Genomic DNA, 19,982 nt, shown 5'->3' with positions numbered 1-19,982 from the left:
ACATCAACAGAGTATAAAAACATATCTTGATGAGGTAGAGTGATGGACAACTGGTATTTGACCACTGTTTGCAATAAGACTTATTGGATAGATTCAGGAAACATCATCTAACCACAGCATCATGAGGGGCTGGCCTGGGAATCAAAAAACCTGGGTTCTAGTTCTGACCCTACTATTTCTTCATTGCATAAGCTTGAACAAGTCGTTTCTACTCTCTTAGCATCTGTTCGTTCAACCAAGTAGGGAAACACTTGTGTTTTACTCTGGTCAAAACACAATCACAAAACTAGGGGATTTTGCTGATGATAGATATATACAATAAAAAAAGAAATATAAGCCAAGTGGATGGTGTCTCTTTCATTTACCTTTTATTCTGAGATCAAACTCATCTATTTGCTGAGCTAGAGAGGACCTTCCTACCCTTAATCAAATTATTGTCTGGGAAAAATAATATTTTAATATTCAATCCCAGACACAGATTTTAGAATAAAAGCCCTCATTATAGCCTAAGAACACTCATCACTTTTGTTAAATAAGTAGTACATTAAAATCTCTTGGTACAAGGAATTGGAAGTTGAGGGGGTGCCCATCAATTGGGGAATGGCTGGACAAGTTGTGGTATATGAATACAATGGAATACTATTGTGCTGTAAGAAATGATGAGCAGGAAGAGTTCAGAGAAACCTGGAGGGTCTTACGTGAGCTGATGATGAGTGAGATGAGCAGAACCAGAAGAACATTGTACACAGTATCATGAACATTGAGTGTTGACCTACTGTGATGGACTATATTCTTCTCACCAATGCAATGGTACAGAAGAGTTCCAGGGAACTCATGATAGAAGAGGATCTCCAAATCCAAGAAAGAAAAAGAAAAAAAGAACTGTGAAGTATAGATGCTAATTGAACCATATTATTTCTTTTGTTTTGGGTGCTGTTGTTTTTTTTTTTTCTATTTTGAGGTTTTGCATCACTGCTCTGATTTTTTCTCTTATAACAGGATTAATGCAGAAATAGGATTAATGTTATTATGTGTATATATATATGTGTGTATATATATATATGTATATGTATAGAGATATATAGATATAACCTATATCAGATTACCTGCTGTCTAGGGGAGGGGGGAGGGAGGGGAGGGAGGGAGAAAAATCTGAAATTGTAAAGCATATATAAACAAAAGTTGAGAACTATCTTTACATGTAATGGAAAAAATAAAATACCTTATACATAAAAAAGGATAAGCAAAGTAATTAAATTATAATATATTTTAAAATAAAAAAAATCTCTTGGTACAACTCAAGAAGTGTAAGACTACACTTATTAGAGAGAGGCTTTCTAGTCACTACACACTAACAGAATGGAAAGTGGTGTTTATATAGCTGGCAAGTAACCCTGAAGAGATTTTGCCCCAAAACTGGTAGCTGGGAGTGATGCCCTGGAGATCAGCTGAGCAGCATATTCAGGAGGGAGAGGAAGGGAAAGAGGAGAAGGAAAAGGGAAAGAGAAGAAGAAAATAGGAGGGGGAAAGGGAGAGCAAATAAGAGGGAAAGGGAGAGAAAGCAAGAGGGAGAGGCATAGAAAAGAGAACAGAAGGACAGAAAAAATCAAAATTGAGAGGAAGAAGTAGAAAGAGAGGAGGGAGAAAATGCACAGGGAAAATTCATATTGTGATATTCTGTAGTAAGTAACAAATTTTTGTTGTTATACCCAGGTAATGGATAGCAGTGTGGGAGCCCAGAATAGGCAACACAATGACATACTCAAAAAATAATAGTGATTGTACTATTTGTAGCATGGGGTACCCTTCTATGAATGCTCCTAGGCCACACATGCTCCCCATGTGTGTGACTCTATATGTAGTCTCTATTTTTATCTGTCTTCCCAGTGATAGTGTTTGTATTTGTGGGAGAATATTACCTATGTTCTGTGGGATAGTGTTTCATTGCTAATTTTTTTTGACTATACTATTTCATTTAATACCTTTGTTCTGAACTGTGTTCTGTGGATTACTATTAGATTTAATCATATAAATGAAGGCAAATGACATGAGGTTTTTGCGTAAATGTATAACCACCAATTACTTTGCACCTCACATAGCTTTTCTGAGGATTCAACATGTGGTTCAGGCAGGCTTCCTTTGGTGCTATGTATATAACTTGAAAGAAGTAAACAAAATAATCTCTAAAGCTCAGAGAGGTGGTGTGGTTTATCAGAAACAACAGTGGCCTAGGAAAAAGGAGCCACCGATCCTTCTTCCGCTTCTGCCACTAGTTTTTTTGTATGAATTTAGGTAACTTAATTTTTCTATGCTTCAATTTCCCCATTTGTAAAATTTAAAAAGGTTGTGCTAGATGATATATGCGCTCCTTCCCTGTGCTATTTATTCAGTAAATCTATGATGTCTTCTTTCCCTTCCAATTTAAATACTTATACAGTTCTAGAAGACTGAAAGATAAATAGAGAGAGGCAAACAAGGGGATAGCCATAAGAAGCTAAAAGTGGAAATAAAAAGAAATGTAAGGAAAATTAGCCAACTGTACCTTAGGCAGGGCATACTTGGGCAGCTTCATCTGTGCAAACGCATTCCTACGGTAAGACACGTAATAATGTGGTCGTCCTCCTGAGGTCAACTGAGGCATAAATAGAAAGATTATGACAATAGGTTTCACTAATATTACTTGTGGCCAGTGAACAAACAGGTAAGAAAAGCAGCTAATACAATACAATACAATACAATACAATACAATACAATACAATACAATACAATACAATAATGTGCAGGTCTGCTATTCATAGTCATTGGGGAGTTAGGGTAGATGATAAGACATACCCTGTTAGAGTCAAGTATTTGTCTCTGGTCAAAAATCATATTCTTCAACTTTCAATGAGTCTTTCAAGTGCAGAACCTGAATAAACTCTCTCACATTAGCAGAAGATATGGGTTTATGATACAGATTGACTCAAAAGTCAACCAAAGTCTTAGACATCTGACTTCAAGAAGCACAAACATAAGACCAGACTCCCATTGCTATTTAAGAAAATATTGACCCAAATCTACCATTGACAGCATCAGGACTCAAAAGTATTCAGGTCTTCCTTTTTCTTTTCTGGGACTCTGGGCATAATAATTTTATTTTCAGGAGCTACCCTGAAGAAAAAAGGAACATCAAAAAAAAAAAAAAAAACCTTCCTTTCTTCATGGCTCAGCAGAGATGCCACCTCCTATAGGAAGCCTTCCCTGATCCTACAAGTGGTTAGTATCTCTCTTGTATGTATTCATCAGTATATCTTATATTTTCCTAATAGAATAAAAGCTTCCCAACAAGAGATATGTCCTTTTTTTTGTATTCCCAACACACAGACCCAATGTCCTACATTTAGTAAGTGATTAATAAATGTTTGTTAATCTGTTGAATTATAGACCGTGTTGGCTACAGGTCTCTCCAAAATAGAAACATTGGAAGCAACCCTACAAGATAAGAGATAACTATTAAATCAAAAGACACAAAGGTATGGGTATATAAAGTATAGGTCTCTTTTATGTGAGCACCTACTGACTCATGGCAAACTGAACTGTTACCAATCTTTCCCTTTTTAAAAAACTTTTTTTTCTTTCATCTCTATGCATTAAATATCAGTGGTTCCAAAGTACAGTATTTTTTTAAAAAATATGTTGGTGATAAGGCAGGTGGTAATTTACAACTGTAATGAGATGACAATTTGGTGTTACCGACTGCATTGACCCCAACTTGAGTGAAAAGGTAGAAATTCAAAATGGCAGAGTGGATTTTAATGGTCAAGTAAATGTCAGAGGATTTTAAGGAGCTATTAGAAAATGTAAAAAAAAAAAAGTATTGATGATGTGCCAAGAGAGTGGGGAAATGGACTTTTAAACTTAAATACCTGTAACTGTGCTTCAAGGTAACATGATCAGTTTGAGGTAGAAGTGAACCCGGTACACATTTATCTGGGAGATGTATCAGATAATAAGGTAGGGTAACAAAATATGTGCAGGTGTACCAAGCTAGAAAATGAGAGTATGACATAAAGCCACTGGTGAACATTCCTCAAGACATCTTTCTTAACTCATATATTTTGAAATGTGAGCTTCATAAATTTTGCAGAGATATCATTATCACTGGAATAGAAACTTAAGGAAAGATCCTTTTTTTTGTTGTTGTTACTTAAAAAATTCAGCTTTGTTTTCCCCATTTTTACCATGGTTCCTTACTCACAGCTGGCACTTAAATGCATGTTGGATTGGTAAGTAAGTGCTCATTTGACTGAAATGTCCTTTATTATTATTGTTTCAACTAAAGGCCCCCTTTTTCATTAAACACAGGAAATATTAAGAGATTATTTTTAATCTATAGTCCAAACATTTCTCTTCCAATGCATGCTTCACACAGCAATAAGTAAAAATTACACTAAGTGACCTTCCTTGCCCTTTGATTCAGGTAGCCTTCCAAATGAAACCCTAACTTGTTCTCTGAGGTGAGAAACCTGCCTTAATACATCTCATCTAAATTCTCCTTATTCTAATAATAGTCAGTGCATGACAATAATGGTTGATTACATTGTCTCTCTATGTCTCTATCTCCCCTTCTACCACCTCTAGCTATTTCATAGCCTCTCCCTCAGTCTGTTTTTTTTTGTTTTTTTGTTTTTTTTTAAAGAAAATACTTTTTTTTTCCTAAAGAAGAAAGCCTGATTGGTCTGCAGCTCTTCTGATAGCAAGAGACTGACACATCTGCCCAGCTAGATGATAATAAGGAGCTGGCAACAGAATACAGGATGAGGGGGTTGATTGGAGATTCAGATCATTCCAATGTCTATTCCTGATCCTATGAGCAGCACCCCTATGACCTTATAGTGATAAGGTTCTCCAGGCACAGTCAGAAGAAGCTAATTAATATTCTGATGATTTGAAAACTGACATACTAAACTCTGTCCCTTTTATTGAGAATCACAAGCCTTTTTTTTTTTTTGAAAGGATCTTCAGTGTGCTGGGCGGAAGTAGGGGGGTTGGGGAGGAGGGACACATGAGAAAAGGAATATGTGGTGGTGGGGGGAATTCTCAGAAACCAATCAATAGAAGTGGATGCTACACACCTGAACAAAAACGTAATCATCCTGAACAATCAGAGAATCGGGGTCAATGTAGCCAGGGAAAGGTTTATTTCTGTTGCCTTCTGTACAGTTCTGCATCCGGCAGGTTAAGTATTGTGAATCTGGAAGGAAAGAAAGAATGAACAAAGGGAAGAAAAAAAATTACACCCAAAACAACAGCTATCCATTTCCTGGGTTCTCTTCTCATCATGTATCTACCCTCTCCTTCAGCAACTCTACCCACAGCTCATTACTTCTATTCTTTTTTTTTTCCCTTGGTAGATTGTCACAGTTCTTGGGTCAGCATAATTATTCCCTTGGTGAGGTGAGGGTAGGAAGAAACTGAGAGACAGAGATGAAAAGAAGGCAAAGAAATAGAAACATAGGAGTAAATAGAAATGGGCAGCTTTTTGGTGATTCCAGGTGATCTTACACGAATATGTCTCTTTTCCAGGTTTTGTTTCACTATTGGCTGAACATGGGGGAAAAAGGTAGAGGGGGAAATGCCCCTACATGATAGTTAGACCACTGTCACACTTTCTATAATGAGGGTCTGTTAACATTATTTTTCCTCTCCATAACAAAAAAGGGCAGGAGAGGGGGAAAGGGGACCTTCATGAACACTGTCCACATTTTGAAAATGAGCAAACTAAGATTCTGAGACTCAGAATTCTGCCTTCAGTGTCAGGGACAGCCAAAATGAGGACATTTCTACTCTTGACAGCTCCATTAAATAAGACATCAGGAAACCTCACCACCAGCAGTCCCACAATCCCGCCCTTCACTCCACACACCCCTTGCTTTCTGAAGTGCTTTTAACTAACAGGGATGTATCATATAATGATCTTCTTCACTTTAAACTATACGAAATTCCATATTTTTCAAAACAGAAGGATCAGGCTGCATTTCACATGACCAAAGGAGTCTTTAATTTTACAAGAGAATTTGCTGTGGATTTCCTTTCCAAATTCACTTGCACAAAACTTCCAACATTTCCACTGAAGGGATCTCTTGCACTCTAGCAGTCAGCCACTAGGGGGAAACATGTTCATGTATTCTACCTGACCAATTAGAAGCTTCTGAAAGACTTCCGCAGTTGCACCTCCACAGAATGCTTGTATGTCTCATCAATCCCTTTCCTCTCACCTACTCAGAAGCCTGGGAGGCAGGAGTGGGGTGAGGATTATCTTTTGATTTAACAATTTAGTTCCGGTAAACCATTCCTTTTTTTTCCTCTCATCCCTAAGTCAGGGCCCAGAATTCTTCCTCTATTTACCAAAAGCTTTACTATTATTATTATAATAAATGGGATCCAATTCAAGACTGGACTGCCAATGATCTTCCTTTGCCCAAATCCCTACCACACCTATGCACTATCCCACACTTGAGTCTATCTTTGTTTTATCCAACTTTGTAAATGGACCCTGGCCTGTGGAGAGTATTCTTATTCTCCAAAGCCCCCCCCCCCCCATTTCAGATTCCAAGACTCTGTGAAGTAGATCTTACCTCTAAGACTTCTTTCCTGATCACCCCAGGGGCAAATGAGTTCTCCCTCATCTAAATTTGTATAGCACTGACTGGCCTTATAACCTTCCTAGGTACTCATCAAACTCCAATTTGTAATAGAAGCTGGAAATTCCCCCTTCTAAACTGCAAACTCCATAAGGGTGTAGGTGCTCTCTCATCTATCTTGTATCCCCAGTGGCCAGGAGTATGCTATGCACACAAAGGGTAACTAAAAAATAAGTTAAATTGAAAGAAAATGAGTTGAATTGAATCATACAAATCAACTGGAAACCGCCTGGTTCTTTCAAAAAGCAGCCCTAAACATGGCTTAATGGTCAACCCGTGCTAAATGTGCCTTTTTGGGAAATGATCCTTTCCCAATTATCTTTACCCTTTTCTCTCTTGAGACTCCTAGTTCCACCTCCTCAGTGACATCTAAAAATCCATAGAATATATAGCAACATCTCACCTACGTGGAACTGAGCTGAAAATCGGGAACAAAGCAAAAACAAACAAAAACATCTCAGCAGTGGAAACAGAGATCACAAAGTTCCTGTGCCTTATCACAGATGAACACTTCAGGTGCCAATTCAGACTATAATCCCTTTTAAATTAGATTAGTTCTTGCTAAATTGCTTATCTGGTGGTAACTAAATCCAATACAGATTAGAAGAAGCAAACTGAAAGGGAGTAAGGGGCCAAACTAAAAGCGGCAAAATGAAAATAGTGAGAAATGACAATTGACAGGCTGACTTGGAATAAAGATTTAGAACAACTATAAAAATTTAACCAAACAATTCAAAAAGTACCACTGGCATTTGATACCACTCTAGTACTTAATAAGGGGAAAAGAGGCTTCTATGCCTAAAAGACCTAGAGGACATGATATCACAGTAAATAATAGCAATTCCTTGATATATTAGATAAAAGTTATTATCCCTCATTTACAGATGAAGAAACTGAGGCATGGGGGTTAAGTGATTTGCCTAGGACTATACAGTTACTAAGAGTCAGAAATGGGAACTGAACCAACATGCTATTGACTTCAATGTTCTTTCCATTACAGTGCTGTTTTCCAATTATAGTACAATACAATAATTTATTATAAATTCATAAATTAAAGTTGCAAGGGACCTTATAGGTCATCCTCTCATTTTATAAATGAGGAAACTGAAGCCCAGAAAAGTTAAGTGACTTGTTCAGAGTCATAGAGCCAATATCTGAATCAGGACTTGAATGAATGTAATGAACCTGAGAAACCAAGAAACAGCTATTTATGTATAGTAAACTCTGGATAAGAAGGTAAGAAAGGGTGTGTTCCATTTAAGAAATATTTCCATGCAAAATGGCTAATTTTCCTCGTGCCTGGGATACACTCCCTCTTTTTGCTTTAGAACATGAAGTAAGCTCTTAATAAAAGTCTGTTCATTGAAAGATTACTGGGATCCTTAGCTTCCTTCTCCAAAGCTCAGTACTGAGGCCATCAGATTTATGAAGCTTCTCCTCATATTCCTAGTAGTTAGTGCCTTCTCTTTCCTCAAATTCTCTTCTATTTTCTTAATCTGAATAAATGTTGTATCTATCCTCCTAGTGCCTGTGTTTTCTGTCCCTCTTCACCTGCTTGAGGTTGAGGATTCCTCATTGTTGTTTTTGTATTCTTAACAAACATACTACTTTGTACTTAGCAGGTGCTTAATAATTACTTGTGGAACTGAGGTGAATGGTTAAAACCATTTTCCTGTTCCCAGAATGTGGTTCCCTGAAATGATTTGCTTCTTCTTGTGGGATGTGGGATTTCCTTGAGCAGCTCTTGTGAGAAAAGCCCAAGGCTTGGGCCCCATATCCAGTTCTCACTCAATGTGAAGTTGCTAAGTTAGAGGGGAAATAATCGATTCTAAGGGAATAGCTCAACAGCCGCCCCTGTGGTAAAGTACTCCCAATTTGGTTCCCTTCTCCTAATGGAAATACAAAGTAATTGGCCGTACTTCATAATGAGAGACCAATCACTCTTATTTCCCTTGGGGCTCACCATAATAGCATTAAGTATGATGAACTCTTTCCATATTCAATTCCTGTGGATATATGCTGTGATTCCATAGGAAGTGTCTTGTAATTTGGCATTAATTAACGTCAATTAATATATGCAACTGCTAAGCTTCAGAATTAATTTCATTACTTTTCCTGCACAGATGTTTTCCTTGCCATAGGTAATTAGGACATTATGCTTCCCTTTTCAAGCATTCTCACCCTCTACAACAGCTGCTGCTTTGAATAATGCAATAACCACTTCCCCTTAAAGAAACTTTGCTGCATATCTAGGAAGGGGGCAAGAGAAAGTCAAGCCATTTCCTGTTCCCCAATAACCAATGACCCATCTCAATCTCCCTTTATGAATTTCAAGAGATTTCTCTTACATGTTTTCTCTTCTTTTTTTAAAAATTTTTTGGAGGAGCAAGTTGTACAAATCCTAGAAAAGAAATGTTAGGGGAAAGATGCTTTTTTGTAATATTTCTAGTGTTTTCAGAAGTATCCAGAAAAAAGCCAAAATTGCCTACAAAACTACAAAGGGAGAAACCAAGTTGGTGCAATCAGAAAGGAACACTGAACAAGGGAGTCAGAAACCTGGATTTTAGTCCTAAACAGAGTGGTAACAAATACAGAGTAGTAACTTGGGCTGTGTCCAAAGATACTAAGGGGAGTGGATTTCAGGATCAATTTGCTTTCTGGTATACCATTCCAAAAGCATGTTAACTTTGGTCATCCTAGCTCCCTCACCCAGGTCCAGACTGCCCCTCCCACTGAGTAAGGATCCTCTTTTTATGGCATACCTCTCTTGGGCCTGCATACCTCCTGCAACACTGCAGTAGGTGTAGGTGTGTGCAGGAACCAACTCAAACCAGTTCTCCAAAGGTCCTATTGTTAAATTTCAGGGTGAAAATATACCTGGAAAATAGGCAAACACTACAATCCAAAGCTAGATTGATGATCTTATTGGTTGTCTAGACTTAAGAAAACAATGGGTATATTTTTAATTTTGCAAATTTAACTTAAAAGTGCACCATATATATATACACACACACACAAATATATGCAGATATATACATATATACAAAACATATATATATATATATCCATATATATATCCATATATATGTGTCTGTGTACGTATGTATGTTTTTGTTTTCAGAGAGCCAGTTCTTAAATATTTACAGGAATACCACTGGATGGGACTCCATCTAATAGGATAATGACTGTCCATTCTCCTCAGACTCCAGCTCAAGACTCAAATGAATCTGACCCAGGTGTCAGAATTCCTGGGTAAGACTCTATTCCTAGTTTTACCATGAATTACCTCTGTGGCCCTGTGCATAGACCTTCCTCTTTTGGTGCCTGTTTCTTCATCTATGAATGACAAAGTTGGATTTAAATGATTCTCCAGGTCTCTCCCAGATATAAAGTTCTATGATTAATGTTAACTCCCATTTTTTTATATTGTTCTAGGAAATTTTTAGTAAGGCTATTCCCAGCCATACTACCTTTGAATGCAAAGAAGTTTAAGAAGGGGTATACTTATCAAACTTCTCTGCTTTAAATAAATAGAAATATCAATGGAGATAAATGCATGAGAATACAAAAAAGTAGCAAAATTTATATAGTCTTACACTTGTGTGTGTGTGTGTGTGTGTGTGTGTGTGTTTATGTACGTATGTTTAGTTCTAATCAGAAACTAATGACTGATTTCAGGGGAATTGAGTAAACACAGGTGACCACAAAGAGAAATGACTCTTACCCATTTATTCATTCATATAATAGCATCATTCATTCATTCACTGAATAGAATAATGGAATAAAAATATTAGAAGTAGAATGAATCAGTACAGTACCTGGTACATAGTAAGTATTATATAAATGTTAGGTATTATTATTAATTAACAAGCCTTTATTAATCCATTAACAAATGCTGAACACTGTATTAATTACTAGGGCAAACGAAGAAAAAAGGCAAACAGTGCTTGCTTTTAAGGAGGAAAACCCATACCTTTTATCTTTGACTGAGTGAGGGAAAAAATATATAATGACAGCAAGCAGGGATGTAGGCTATAGGGAGGTTTTGTTTTGTTCTTTTAAATAATGGAGAGAATTGGGAGACAACAGGGAAAAGGCAAAGAGGGAAGGGAGGAGGAGCAGAGAAAGAAAGACAAAAAAAGACAGAGACAGAGAGAAAGGAGAGGGAGAGTGAGAAAGGCCTAAAGAAAGAGAGGGAGAGGGAGAGAGCAAGAGACAGACAGAGAAACAGGGAGAGATAGAGACCCAGAGAGAGAAGAACGGTTACAAGGTGGTAACCTGCTAGAAAAGGTGAAGAGGATGGGATCAAAATATGGAAAACATCATTAGTGTATGTTTCAGTTAATCTATGTAACATTTTATATGTTTGAAATAATCAAATATACTATATAAAATACACATTAAAAAAAAAAAAACAAACATAGCTAGGGGGCAGCTAGGTAGCACAGTTGATAAAGCACCAGCCCTGGATTCAGGAGGACGTGAGTTCAAATCTGGCCTCACATACTTGACCCTGGGCAAGTCTCTTAACCCTCATTGCCCTGCGCCCCCCAAAAAGAAAAAAAAAGGTGAAACAAGGAAAAAAAGAAGTAAAGAAAGAATCCCACTAAATTCCAAAAGAAAAAAATAGCCACTGATGTCATATTTTGTGTCTATTAATTAATCTTATTTCCTAACTTACAGTAATTATAATAAATATTTTCAATTAAAAATGCATGTAAGAGAGAGATAGGGAAAAAGGAAGAGATAGAAAGGGAAAGGGAGAACCAGAGACAGAGACAGAAAACACACACACACACACATTTTACACATACATATGTACAAAAAACAGACCCAGTGGTTTCCTGGTGTAAGCTCATACCACCTCATGAGAGCCATTTTTTACATTTTCAGCTTAAACATTTATTCCTAATAAATTAGCAAATGCTATAAATCGAGGCTTGAATTATTGTTTTATCAATTGTCCAGATTTTTAAAAGTGATGAAGGACACGTTAATAATGCAAATTAAAGGATATGTATTATACATATGTGTATGTATGTACACATACATAGAAATATAGATGTATATGTGTATATATGTACCAGCACACCGCTGTGTGTATACGTGTGTGTGTGTGTGCGTGTGCGCACGCGCATGTGTAAAATGCCTGGTAAACAGCATGAGTCCTTAGTCTTTACTGGCTGGAAGCCACTCTTTGAAAAGGTCATTGCAGTGGTATAGGCAGGAGGGGATGAAGTCCTAAGCTACAGCCATAGCTGTGAGTAGAAAGAAAGGGGTATGGGGGCAGCTAGGTGGTACAGTGGATAGAGCACTGGCCTTGGAGTCAGGAGGACCTGAGTTCAAATCCGGCCTCAGACACTTGACACTTACTAGCTGTGTGACCCTGGGCAAGTCACTTAACCCCCATTGACCCTCGCAAAAAAAAAAAAAAAAAAGAAAAAAAAAAGAAAGAAAGAAAGAAAGAAAGAAAGAAAGAAAGAAAGAAAGAAAGAAAGAAAGAAAGAAAGAAAGAAAGAAAGAAAGAAAGAAAGAAAGAAAGAAAGAAAGAAAGGGGTATATATGGAAGAGCTGTTGTGGAAGGAAAATTGACAAGACCTGGCAATCGATTAGATTTGTGGCAGGGAGGGATGGGTTCTCTGACACTGTTTTTTATTACTACCTACCAGGAGCAACATGACTTTTTTTTTCTTCTGCAGGGTATTCACACATGTTGGTATCTGATTGTTGACAAAGGAGAAGTACAGCATACCCACAGCTATCACCCTTAGCCCTAATGGTATAGATGGCCTTTAAGGTTCATACAAATTAACTGTCCATTAAAGTTGGAAGAGACCTTAGAGATTCTATATCCCTTCATTTTACAGATGAGAAAACTGAGTCCTCTTCACTATAAGATAAAGTTACTAGTGTATTTAAATGAAGCCAGAATAGCACTGTTTGATTATAAATAGACCCAACGAGGCCCTCTCCCATCCAATTCCTCCCCAACTTGATCATTTATATTGGAAATTCTCTTAACAGATCATGAAGTTCAATCATGTTCAGTTATACATTACGCTGGAAAAGCAAATAACCCTGGGTCAGTAAGAGCACAGGACACTAAGGGGTCGTTAGAAATTAAAGAACAGGCTGTGATTAGAAGGGAAAGAGAAGGTAAAACAAGAAAATGAGGGCAGAGAGTTCTCAAGTAGGTGAAGGCCATTGAAGGGAATGATTATTTTTTTTTTTGGTGAGGCAATTGGGGTTAAGTGACTTGCCTAGGGTCACAAAGCTAGTAAGTGTCAAGTGTCTGAGGCTGGATTTGAATTCAGGTCCTCCTGAATCCATGGCCAGTGCTCTATCCACTGTGCCACCTAGCTGCCCCAAGGGAATGAAATTTTTTAAAAAAGACTGGGGTTCCCAAAGTAATATTGACAAATTTGTGTTTTTTTCCCAAGGGCCAGCCACACCATCTATACTAATAAAGGAAAAGTTCAGTGCATAGTTTGCTACCTATTTGTCCTGGGTTGTTTTCCCCCATATTTTGGGAATGGGCACATGGAGGCCCAGGAAGATGAGAATGATAGGGTCGTTAAATTGGGATATTTGCTTATGTAGTTTTCCACTCCACCCTACTTGGTTGAATCAGCAGAAACTAAAGACTACACTGTCAAAAAGTCTGAACTATGCCATCTCCTCCCTCCAAAACCTCCAATAAAATGTATGTGTTGGGGAGCGCAGAAGGAAGAGGAAGTAGTAAGACTTGGGAATATCTGGGGAAGCTTGTAAAGAAGTCTCACCCAAGAATCAGAAGACTGAGGTTCTAATCTACTCATGTGACCTAGGTGAAGTGAATTAACCTCTCTGCCCCTCAGTTTCTCCCTCTCTAAAATTAGGAGTTGGACTAAATGATCTTTGTGATGCCTTCCAGCACGATATCTTTTTTCCCCTAATTTATTAGTATTTTATTTTTTCCAATTACATGTAGAGACAATTTTCAACATTCATTTTTTGAAAGATTTTTAGTTCCAAATTTTTCCTCCTTCCCTCCCTCTACCCCAAGATGGCAAGCAACCTGATATAGATTATAGATGTGCAATAATGTAAAACATATTTCCACATTTGTCATGTTACAGCACTAAATCTTAGAATCCTTCCACATAGGGAATTCTATCACCGCTCATTGTCCCTTCCAGATCCAGAAGCCTATGACCATGTAAGAATTGCTTAAATAATCTGAAGGTGGTCAGCCTGGAAAAGAGAGGGGATGGGAAGGTCAGGATAAGCCGAGTAGGGCAGTATTCATCTCTCCACGTATGTGAAGAGTTATCACATAGCAGGTAGATTAGGCTTTTCCTGTTTTTCCCTGGAGGACAGAACTGTCAGTGATAAGAAGTTACAAAAGTAGAAAATTTTAACTTTCAGTCAGAAAATAACTCCCTAACAATTAAGTAAACTGGGTGCATTAGGGGGTAAATGGATGAGTAAAAGAAAGAATAAATGAAAGCATGTATTAAGCACTCATTCTCTGCCATGCATGGAACTCTGAATAATATGTGTAGTAATAATAATATGTGTAGTAAATGTCTGTTATTGATTTGGACTTTTCCACTGTAGAGATGGGCATGTGGAGGTCCAGGAAGGTGAGAATGACAGAGTAGCTGAGTTGATAAAAAAGATATTCCCAATTCCCTTTAAGGTTGGCACCTCCCATCTGTTGATTATTTCTACTCCCTCTTACATTTATCTTGTTTGTACATAAATGTCTGCTTAGACTATAATCTCCTTGAGAGCAGGGACTCTTTTTTAAGTCTTTCTTCTGTCCTCAGTGCTCCCCACAGTGCCTGGCACATAATACATGTGCTTTGCCTTATGCTACATGGTGTGGAGATAATGGGACCCATAAATCTTAGGCTTTTGATATTAAGTAACTTATAATCTGCTTAGTGCAATTGCTGCCTCGGTTTCCCCATGTGTTAAATGAGGATAATTAACGCACCTTCTTCTCAAGGCTTTCGTGAGGATGAAATGTGATAACATCCATGAAGCACTTTGCAGGTCTTAAATTAGTGAAATAAACATCTTAGCTATTATGATTATATTATTATTAGTGGAATAGGATAGTACTGCACATATAGCTAGACTAGGGGACAGGTGGATACAACAAGTGGGAGAGTCTCCTGGGACCTAATCCCTCTTCTCAAGGAGTTCACAGTCTATGCAGGAAGGGAGATTCATATATACAAACTAGCGGGAGAAAAAAGAAAACCAGCTGTAAAATGAAAGAATACCATTTATTTCCAGGGCCTGTCAGTCTCTTATGTATTAAGCCCTCAAATCCCAACTATATTTACCCTTATTAATTCCTTTACCCCCCACCCCAACCTCTCAATCAATACTGAATGATATAATCACAGCCCTTACAAAGAAATTCCCCATAGACATCTAAATGCCTGCATTTAATTTTTCTGAATGCTGTTGGGGTAAAAGTTGGGGAGGGGGGGGTGTGAGGAATTTTAAGGTGAGAGGTTGTGTTGTTTTTATTGTGAAATGGAATATGTCTAACGAGAAATTTTTTTTGCTGAGATAATTCTGAAGATATTCTTACCCAAGAACATCTTTCTGTCCTTGTGGCCCTCTTTACTTGATGATGAGTTACTTCTGGAATATCCTTTCGAAGATGGGCCCCAGACTAGCCATTCCTCTCCCAGATCTGCTCCCTCTCTGGAATTCACTACTATGACCCCCTATCCAGTACTTTATTCCCTTTTTACCCTGCCCCTTTTCTGAGTCCCTGTTATGTATTGTCTATCCCCCACTCCCCATCCCCATGCAAGTATAAGCTCCTTCAACGGCTAGGACTACCTTTCTTTTATTTCTTGAATTTTTTTCCTGGGGCTTAACACACTACCTGACATACAGTAAGCCTTTAATAAATCTTTGTTGGCTGACTGACTAAAGCATATAAAAATGATTTTGGGCCTTCGAAGGCTGATAAGTTAAAGAAACTTTTTTGAGAACACCAAACTAAATGAATGGAAAAATTATGAGAACTGAGGCAAATATTATATCTTCTCATTACTTTGGCAGTTCTGTTCCCATACAAACAAAGGGATACATGCATGCCATGGAACATGGGAAAGAGGTTGAACAGGTGAAGGACTGAGTGACACTTTTTAAATTCTTCCCCTTATACAGTGGAAATGTGAGGAAGAGTGGGGAAGAGCTTCTTTCATTAGGACTGGTTTGTGAAATTCCATCTTGGGGTTATTTCAAGCAATGTTTTTTGAATAAGGACTTCCAGTGTAAGTGGCAACTTCCCCTTTGAAGGACTGGGCCAATGAATCTCAGCAAGAAAGAGATTAGCAGCAGGGGAAGGTATGGGGAGATTATTCAACTCAAGTAAAAGTACATGGAAATGAGTAATTGTCTCCTATGATTCCCCAGCAATAATTGGCACCACCACTCAAACACTTACAGATCTACTAGGCTACTCAATAGACAGTATTTAAAAAAAAAAGACAAAGGAAGAAACGACAAAGGCCAAGCAATGCAGCTAGGATTCTCAAAATCTATATTTTTGTTTATATTTACATAGACATAGCTACAATTAAAAGCACTGTACATTCATATATATGAATACACCTCTCTATCACACATTTTAAAATCAGATTTCTTGCTTCCTCCCCCTGCCCCCCAGGCCCAGCGAACAAGGCATTTTTACAGTTCTCATTTGTCAGTTTGCCTTTGGATAAACACTGGTCCCAATAGCAAATGTCACTTCCAATAAATATGATCAAAATCTTCTAATAATACTGCCCATGATGGATTGTATCTGAGATTGCTCTTTTCAGCACACCTCCTCAGGCAGACAGAAAGTACAAGTAAGAACAGCTTCTCTGCCACAACAGAAACCTGCAAGACACCCTGATTTCAAAGGACACTGAGCTCAGCAATAATTCCACCTGGCCAAAGACTACCACATCATCCCAGGATATTGGTGCATAGAGGGGAGCAGGATATTCTCCAAATCCCCTAAAATTTAGGAGCTACAATAAAAATTATAATTAATCGTAATGTTTAAATCAAAGGCCTGGAGGATTTATAATTGGGCCAGGCTGAATTCTGAAGAGCAAATCCTAAGAAAGCATGGGAGATTTTGTCAGAGATTTAGTAGATGTTATAATAAGAGATTTTCTCCTTGGTCTCTAATTTCTGTTTTCTGGCAGCAGCATCCCTGTAAAGGTCAGGTTTTCATTAAGCAGACATGCTAAAAACTGATGTACTATGGCCATGTATAAAGCCAAAACATTATCTTGTCATATAACCCATACTATATATGACTTCATAGTGAAATAATATGCTATATACATCAAGATTTCCTACTCCCACTCCAAATATTTAAAGGCTTTCTTGGGTGGAGAAATAAAGAACAAATATTTATCAAGAAACTGGAAGGGGAGAAGAGACAGTATAAAGATATTGGTATTCCAGCAGCAACTGGTCAGCCCTGAGTTTGATTTTGATAAATGCTCTCACAAATCCTGCCAACTACATCTAACACCTTCCTATTCTGACATCTCTACTCTCTTCCTTCCTGCTGCTTTTTTACTCTCTCATTTTCCTTCATACAGAGCCAGTTACTGAACTGCTGATCTGTTTCCTGGGGGAGGGGGGAAATATATACATTGTGAGGATGAAATTATTTTTATTCTTTTTTTTAACATATTAGTCAGTATTGTGCTGAGATTCAATTCAATTCAACAAGTGTTTATTAAATACCTCCTAGACTTCATATTTCAATGAGTAGATAATTTGAGAGGACAGTTCTGGGTTTATGTTGACAGGGTTAACTCTTCAAATTAAATCCCTTTATTGGATTTCCACCCATGGTTAGTTTCTGAAGATGCTACCTTTGCAGAAAATAAAATAAATACAATTTGAAGTAGTATGCTTCATACCTGACATAATCTGAGCCAGCAAAGACAGTCACGTATTAACAATCTCTGTGGCAGATGAGAAAAGGATATGATGGGTGAGAAGGCACTACAGATCATTAGGAGGGAGGGACCTGTGTTCTTAGAATATTTAGATTTGTGTATTACATATCAGAAGACATGGAATGGAAGTTCTTGGCACACTAGAAATTCTAGAAGTAATTCCTCAAGCAAGTGGTGGAAAACTGGGAGCAGGGGTGGGAAAGAGAGAGGGTGACAACTCACTCCTGGCCCTCAGAATTTGAAATAAGCCAAAAGAACAGAAATTGAAAATAGGAAGCATTCAGATAACTTTAGAGTTGTAGGCCTTCCAGAAAGGGGAAAAAACAAACAAACATGATAATTTTAAAAAACTTTAACACAATACCGTAAAGGGGAAGGGGAGGAGAAGAGAGTAAGAACACTACTTACAATTTTAAAATGCAGAAAATGAAGTACTAACTGAATCTACTGCTCATTGCTAGGGAAAAAAAAGTCCATGCTTGAGACTTAAAGGCATATAGTATTGAAGTTTTAGATTTTCGAAGGCAAAAAAAAAAAATTGCAAGCAGTCAAGAGAAATTAAAATGTTTATTAGGAAATCACAATTTGAATGACACAGGATTACTCCACTGATATAACAAAGGAAAGAATATATTCAAGCAAAAAATGAAGTTCAAGTTTCAACCCGAAATACCAGCAAGTCGGGAACTAATAAACAATAAAAATGATAGTGATTCCTTAAAAGATAGGCATTTTAGGTATTTATGCAAAACAATCAAACAGAAGTGATCAGAAAACTTAAAATTTGCAAAAAATCCAACAAAAAGTCCCAAAGAAAGTTAAGTACAATTATTAAGAAAAAGACTAAGAAGTGAAATAATTTTCATATGATCCTATCCTAATATTAAAAATAAAATGGATTTGAAGATCAAGGAACAAAAACGGATCATCATGGGAACAAAAGGATATAAGAGGCTAAATATTTTAAGTGATCTTAAAAAGTTAAGAAAAGGTAAGGAGGAAGAAAGGAATTAATATGAATTGACTGAGTTCCATACTCCCCAACAAGTGAATTGATATCTTTTGTGGTAGGGAATAGCATAACAGAAAGTCATTTAAGCCAGGGAAAAAGGGCAACAAAGAACAGTGTAGGTAAGCAAGGAAAGGCTAATAATTTAAACAAGTATGGGTAATCAGAGAAACAAGGAAAAACAAAATTGGAACGATAGGGGTAAGGGCTTAAGGTAGGGGCTAGAGATAAATGTTAGATCTCATCTCAAAAGGAGAAGTTAAATGGTGTCATTAAAGAACATTTTCATTGAAAGAAAAGGTACATTCTTTGATGACAGTCAGGAGTCTTATAATCAAGGAGAAAGAACATAATAGTAGATTAACTTCTCTGAACAGCCTTTAGGCTTCCTAGCATTGCATCACATTTGAAGAAAATGGATAAATCGGAACTTGGGTCAAGCAGCAGATAGGATGGAGAGGGTACCACAGATGGAATAAATTAGCCATTGAAACAGGGAGGGATCAAGAGTTAGGACCAGGTCTCATTATTAAAAATACAGAATGAATGTCATGACAAAACATTATTTCTTTTATCAATGGTTATTTCTAAGACTGAGGCCCAGCAAAAAGCCTCATCCAAAATAAAATGAAATAAAATAAAATACAAAGGAAGTAGAAAAGAAGGGTTATAATCTATAAGTACATTAACATAGAAATAGGATGGAGGAGGAAAAAATAAAAGAAGTATTTTAAAAGATATATATCTCATAACAGAGAGAGACAGAGATAGGGAGAGACAGAGAGAGAAAGAGACAAAGACTTTTAAAAGATAGAGAGTACACATAAGGTAGGTATATAAAAGAGTATAAGTCATGAAAGAACATATTTCACAATTGACTGGAAGGGGATATCAATAAAGAGGAAGATAAAATAAGTAAAAATGCATTAAAAAAACATGTCACACAAGACAATTTATTGGGGGAGGGGAGTAATGCTGATTTTGATCTATACATTTTCCTTGTTGGAGAAAGGAGTCAAAATATGGCGAGCAAATAGAAGGAGGAAGGGAGGAAAGGAGGAAGGAAGGAAGGTAGGAAGCAAGAAAAGAAGGACTTAAGGGGCAGCTAGATGGCGCAGTGGATAGGGCACCGGCCCTGGAGTCAGGAGTACCTGAGTTCAAATCCAGCCTCAGACACTTAACACTTACTAGCTGTGTGACCCTGGGCAAGTCACTTAACCCCAATTGCCTCACTAAAAAAAAAAATCTTTAAAAAAAAAAGAAAAGATGGACTTAAATCAATTAAAGGAACTTAAGATTGGGCTGAAC

General features: G+C 37.4%; 1 protein-coding gene across 6 annotated transcripts in view; it reads right to left on the bottom strand.

Moving 5' to 3' along the window:
- Window positions 1–19,982, bottom strand: part of SORCS1 (sortilin related VPS10 domain containing receptor 1) — a 766,642-nt gene that overhangs the window by 181,128 nt on the left and 565,532 nt on the right. For all 6 annotated transcript variants that reach the window (XM_043988103.1, XM_043988104.1, XM_043988101.1 and 3 more), the window contains exons 7-8: window positions 5,115–5,233; window positions 2,543–2,632 (exon numbers count right to left, since the gene is read on the bottom strand). In XM_043988103.1, the coding sequence (XP_043844038.1) occupies window positions 2,543–2,632; window positions 5,115–5,233 (209 nt within the window). The remainder of the gene's footprint in view (window positions 1–2,542; window positions 2,633–5,114; window positions 5,234–19,982) is intronic.

This window comes from Dromiciops gliroides, chromosome 2, assembly GCF_019393635.1.
Source record: "Dromiciops gliroides isolate mDroGli1 chromosome 2, mDroGli1.pri, whole genome shotgun sequence".
NCBI classification, from domain to species: domain Eukaryota; kingdom Metazoa; phylum Chordata; class Mammalia; order Microbiotheria; family Microbiotheriidae; genus Dromiciops; species Dromiciops gliroides.
Note: the sequence above shows the minus strand (reverse complement) of the source record. Positions and strands in the feature narration are given on the sequence as shown.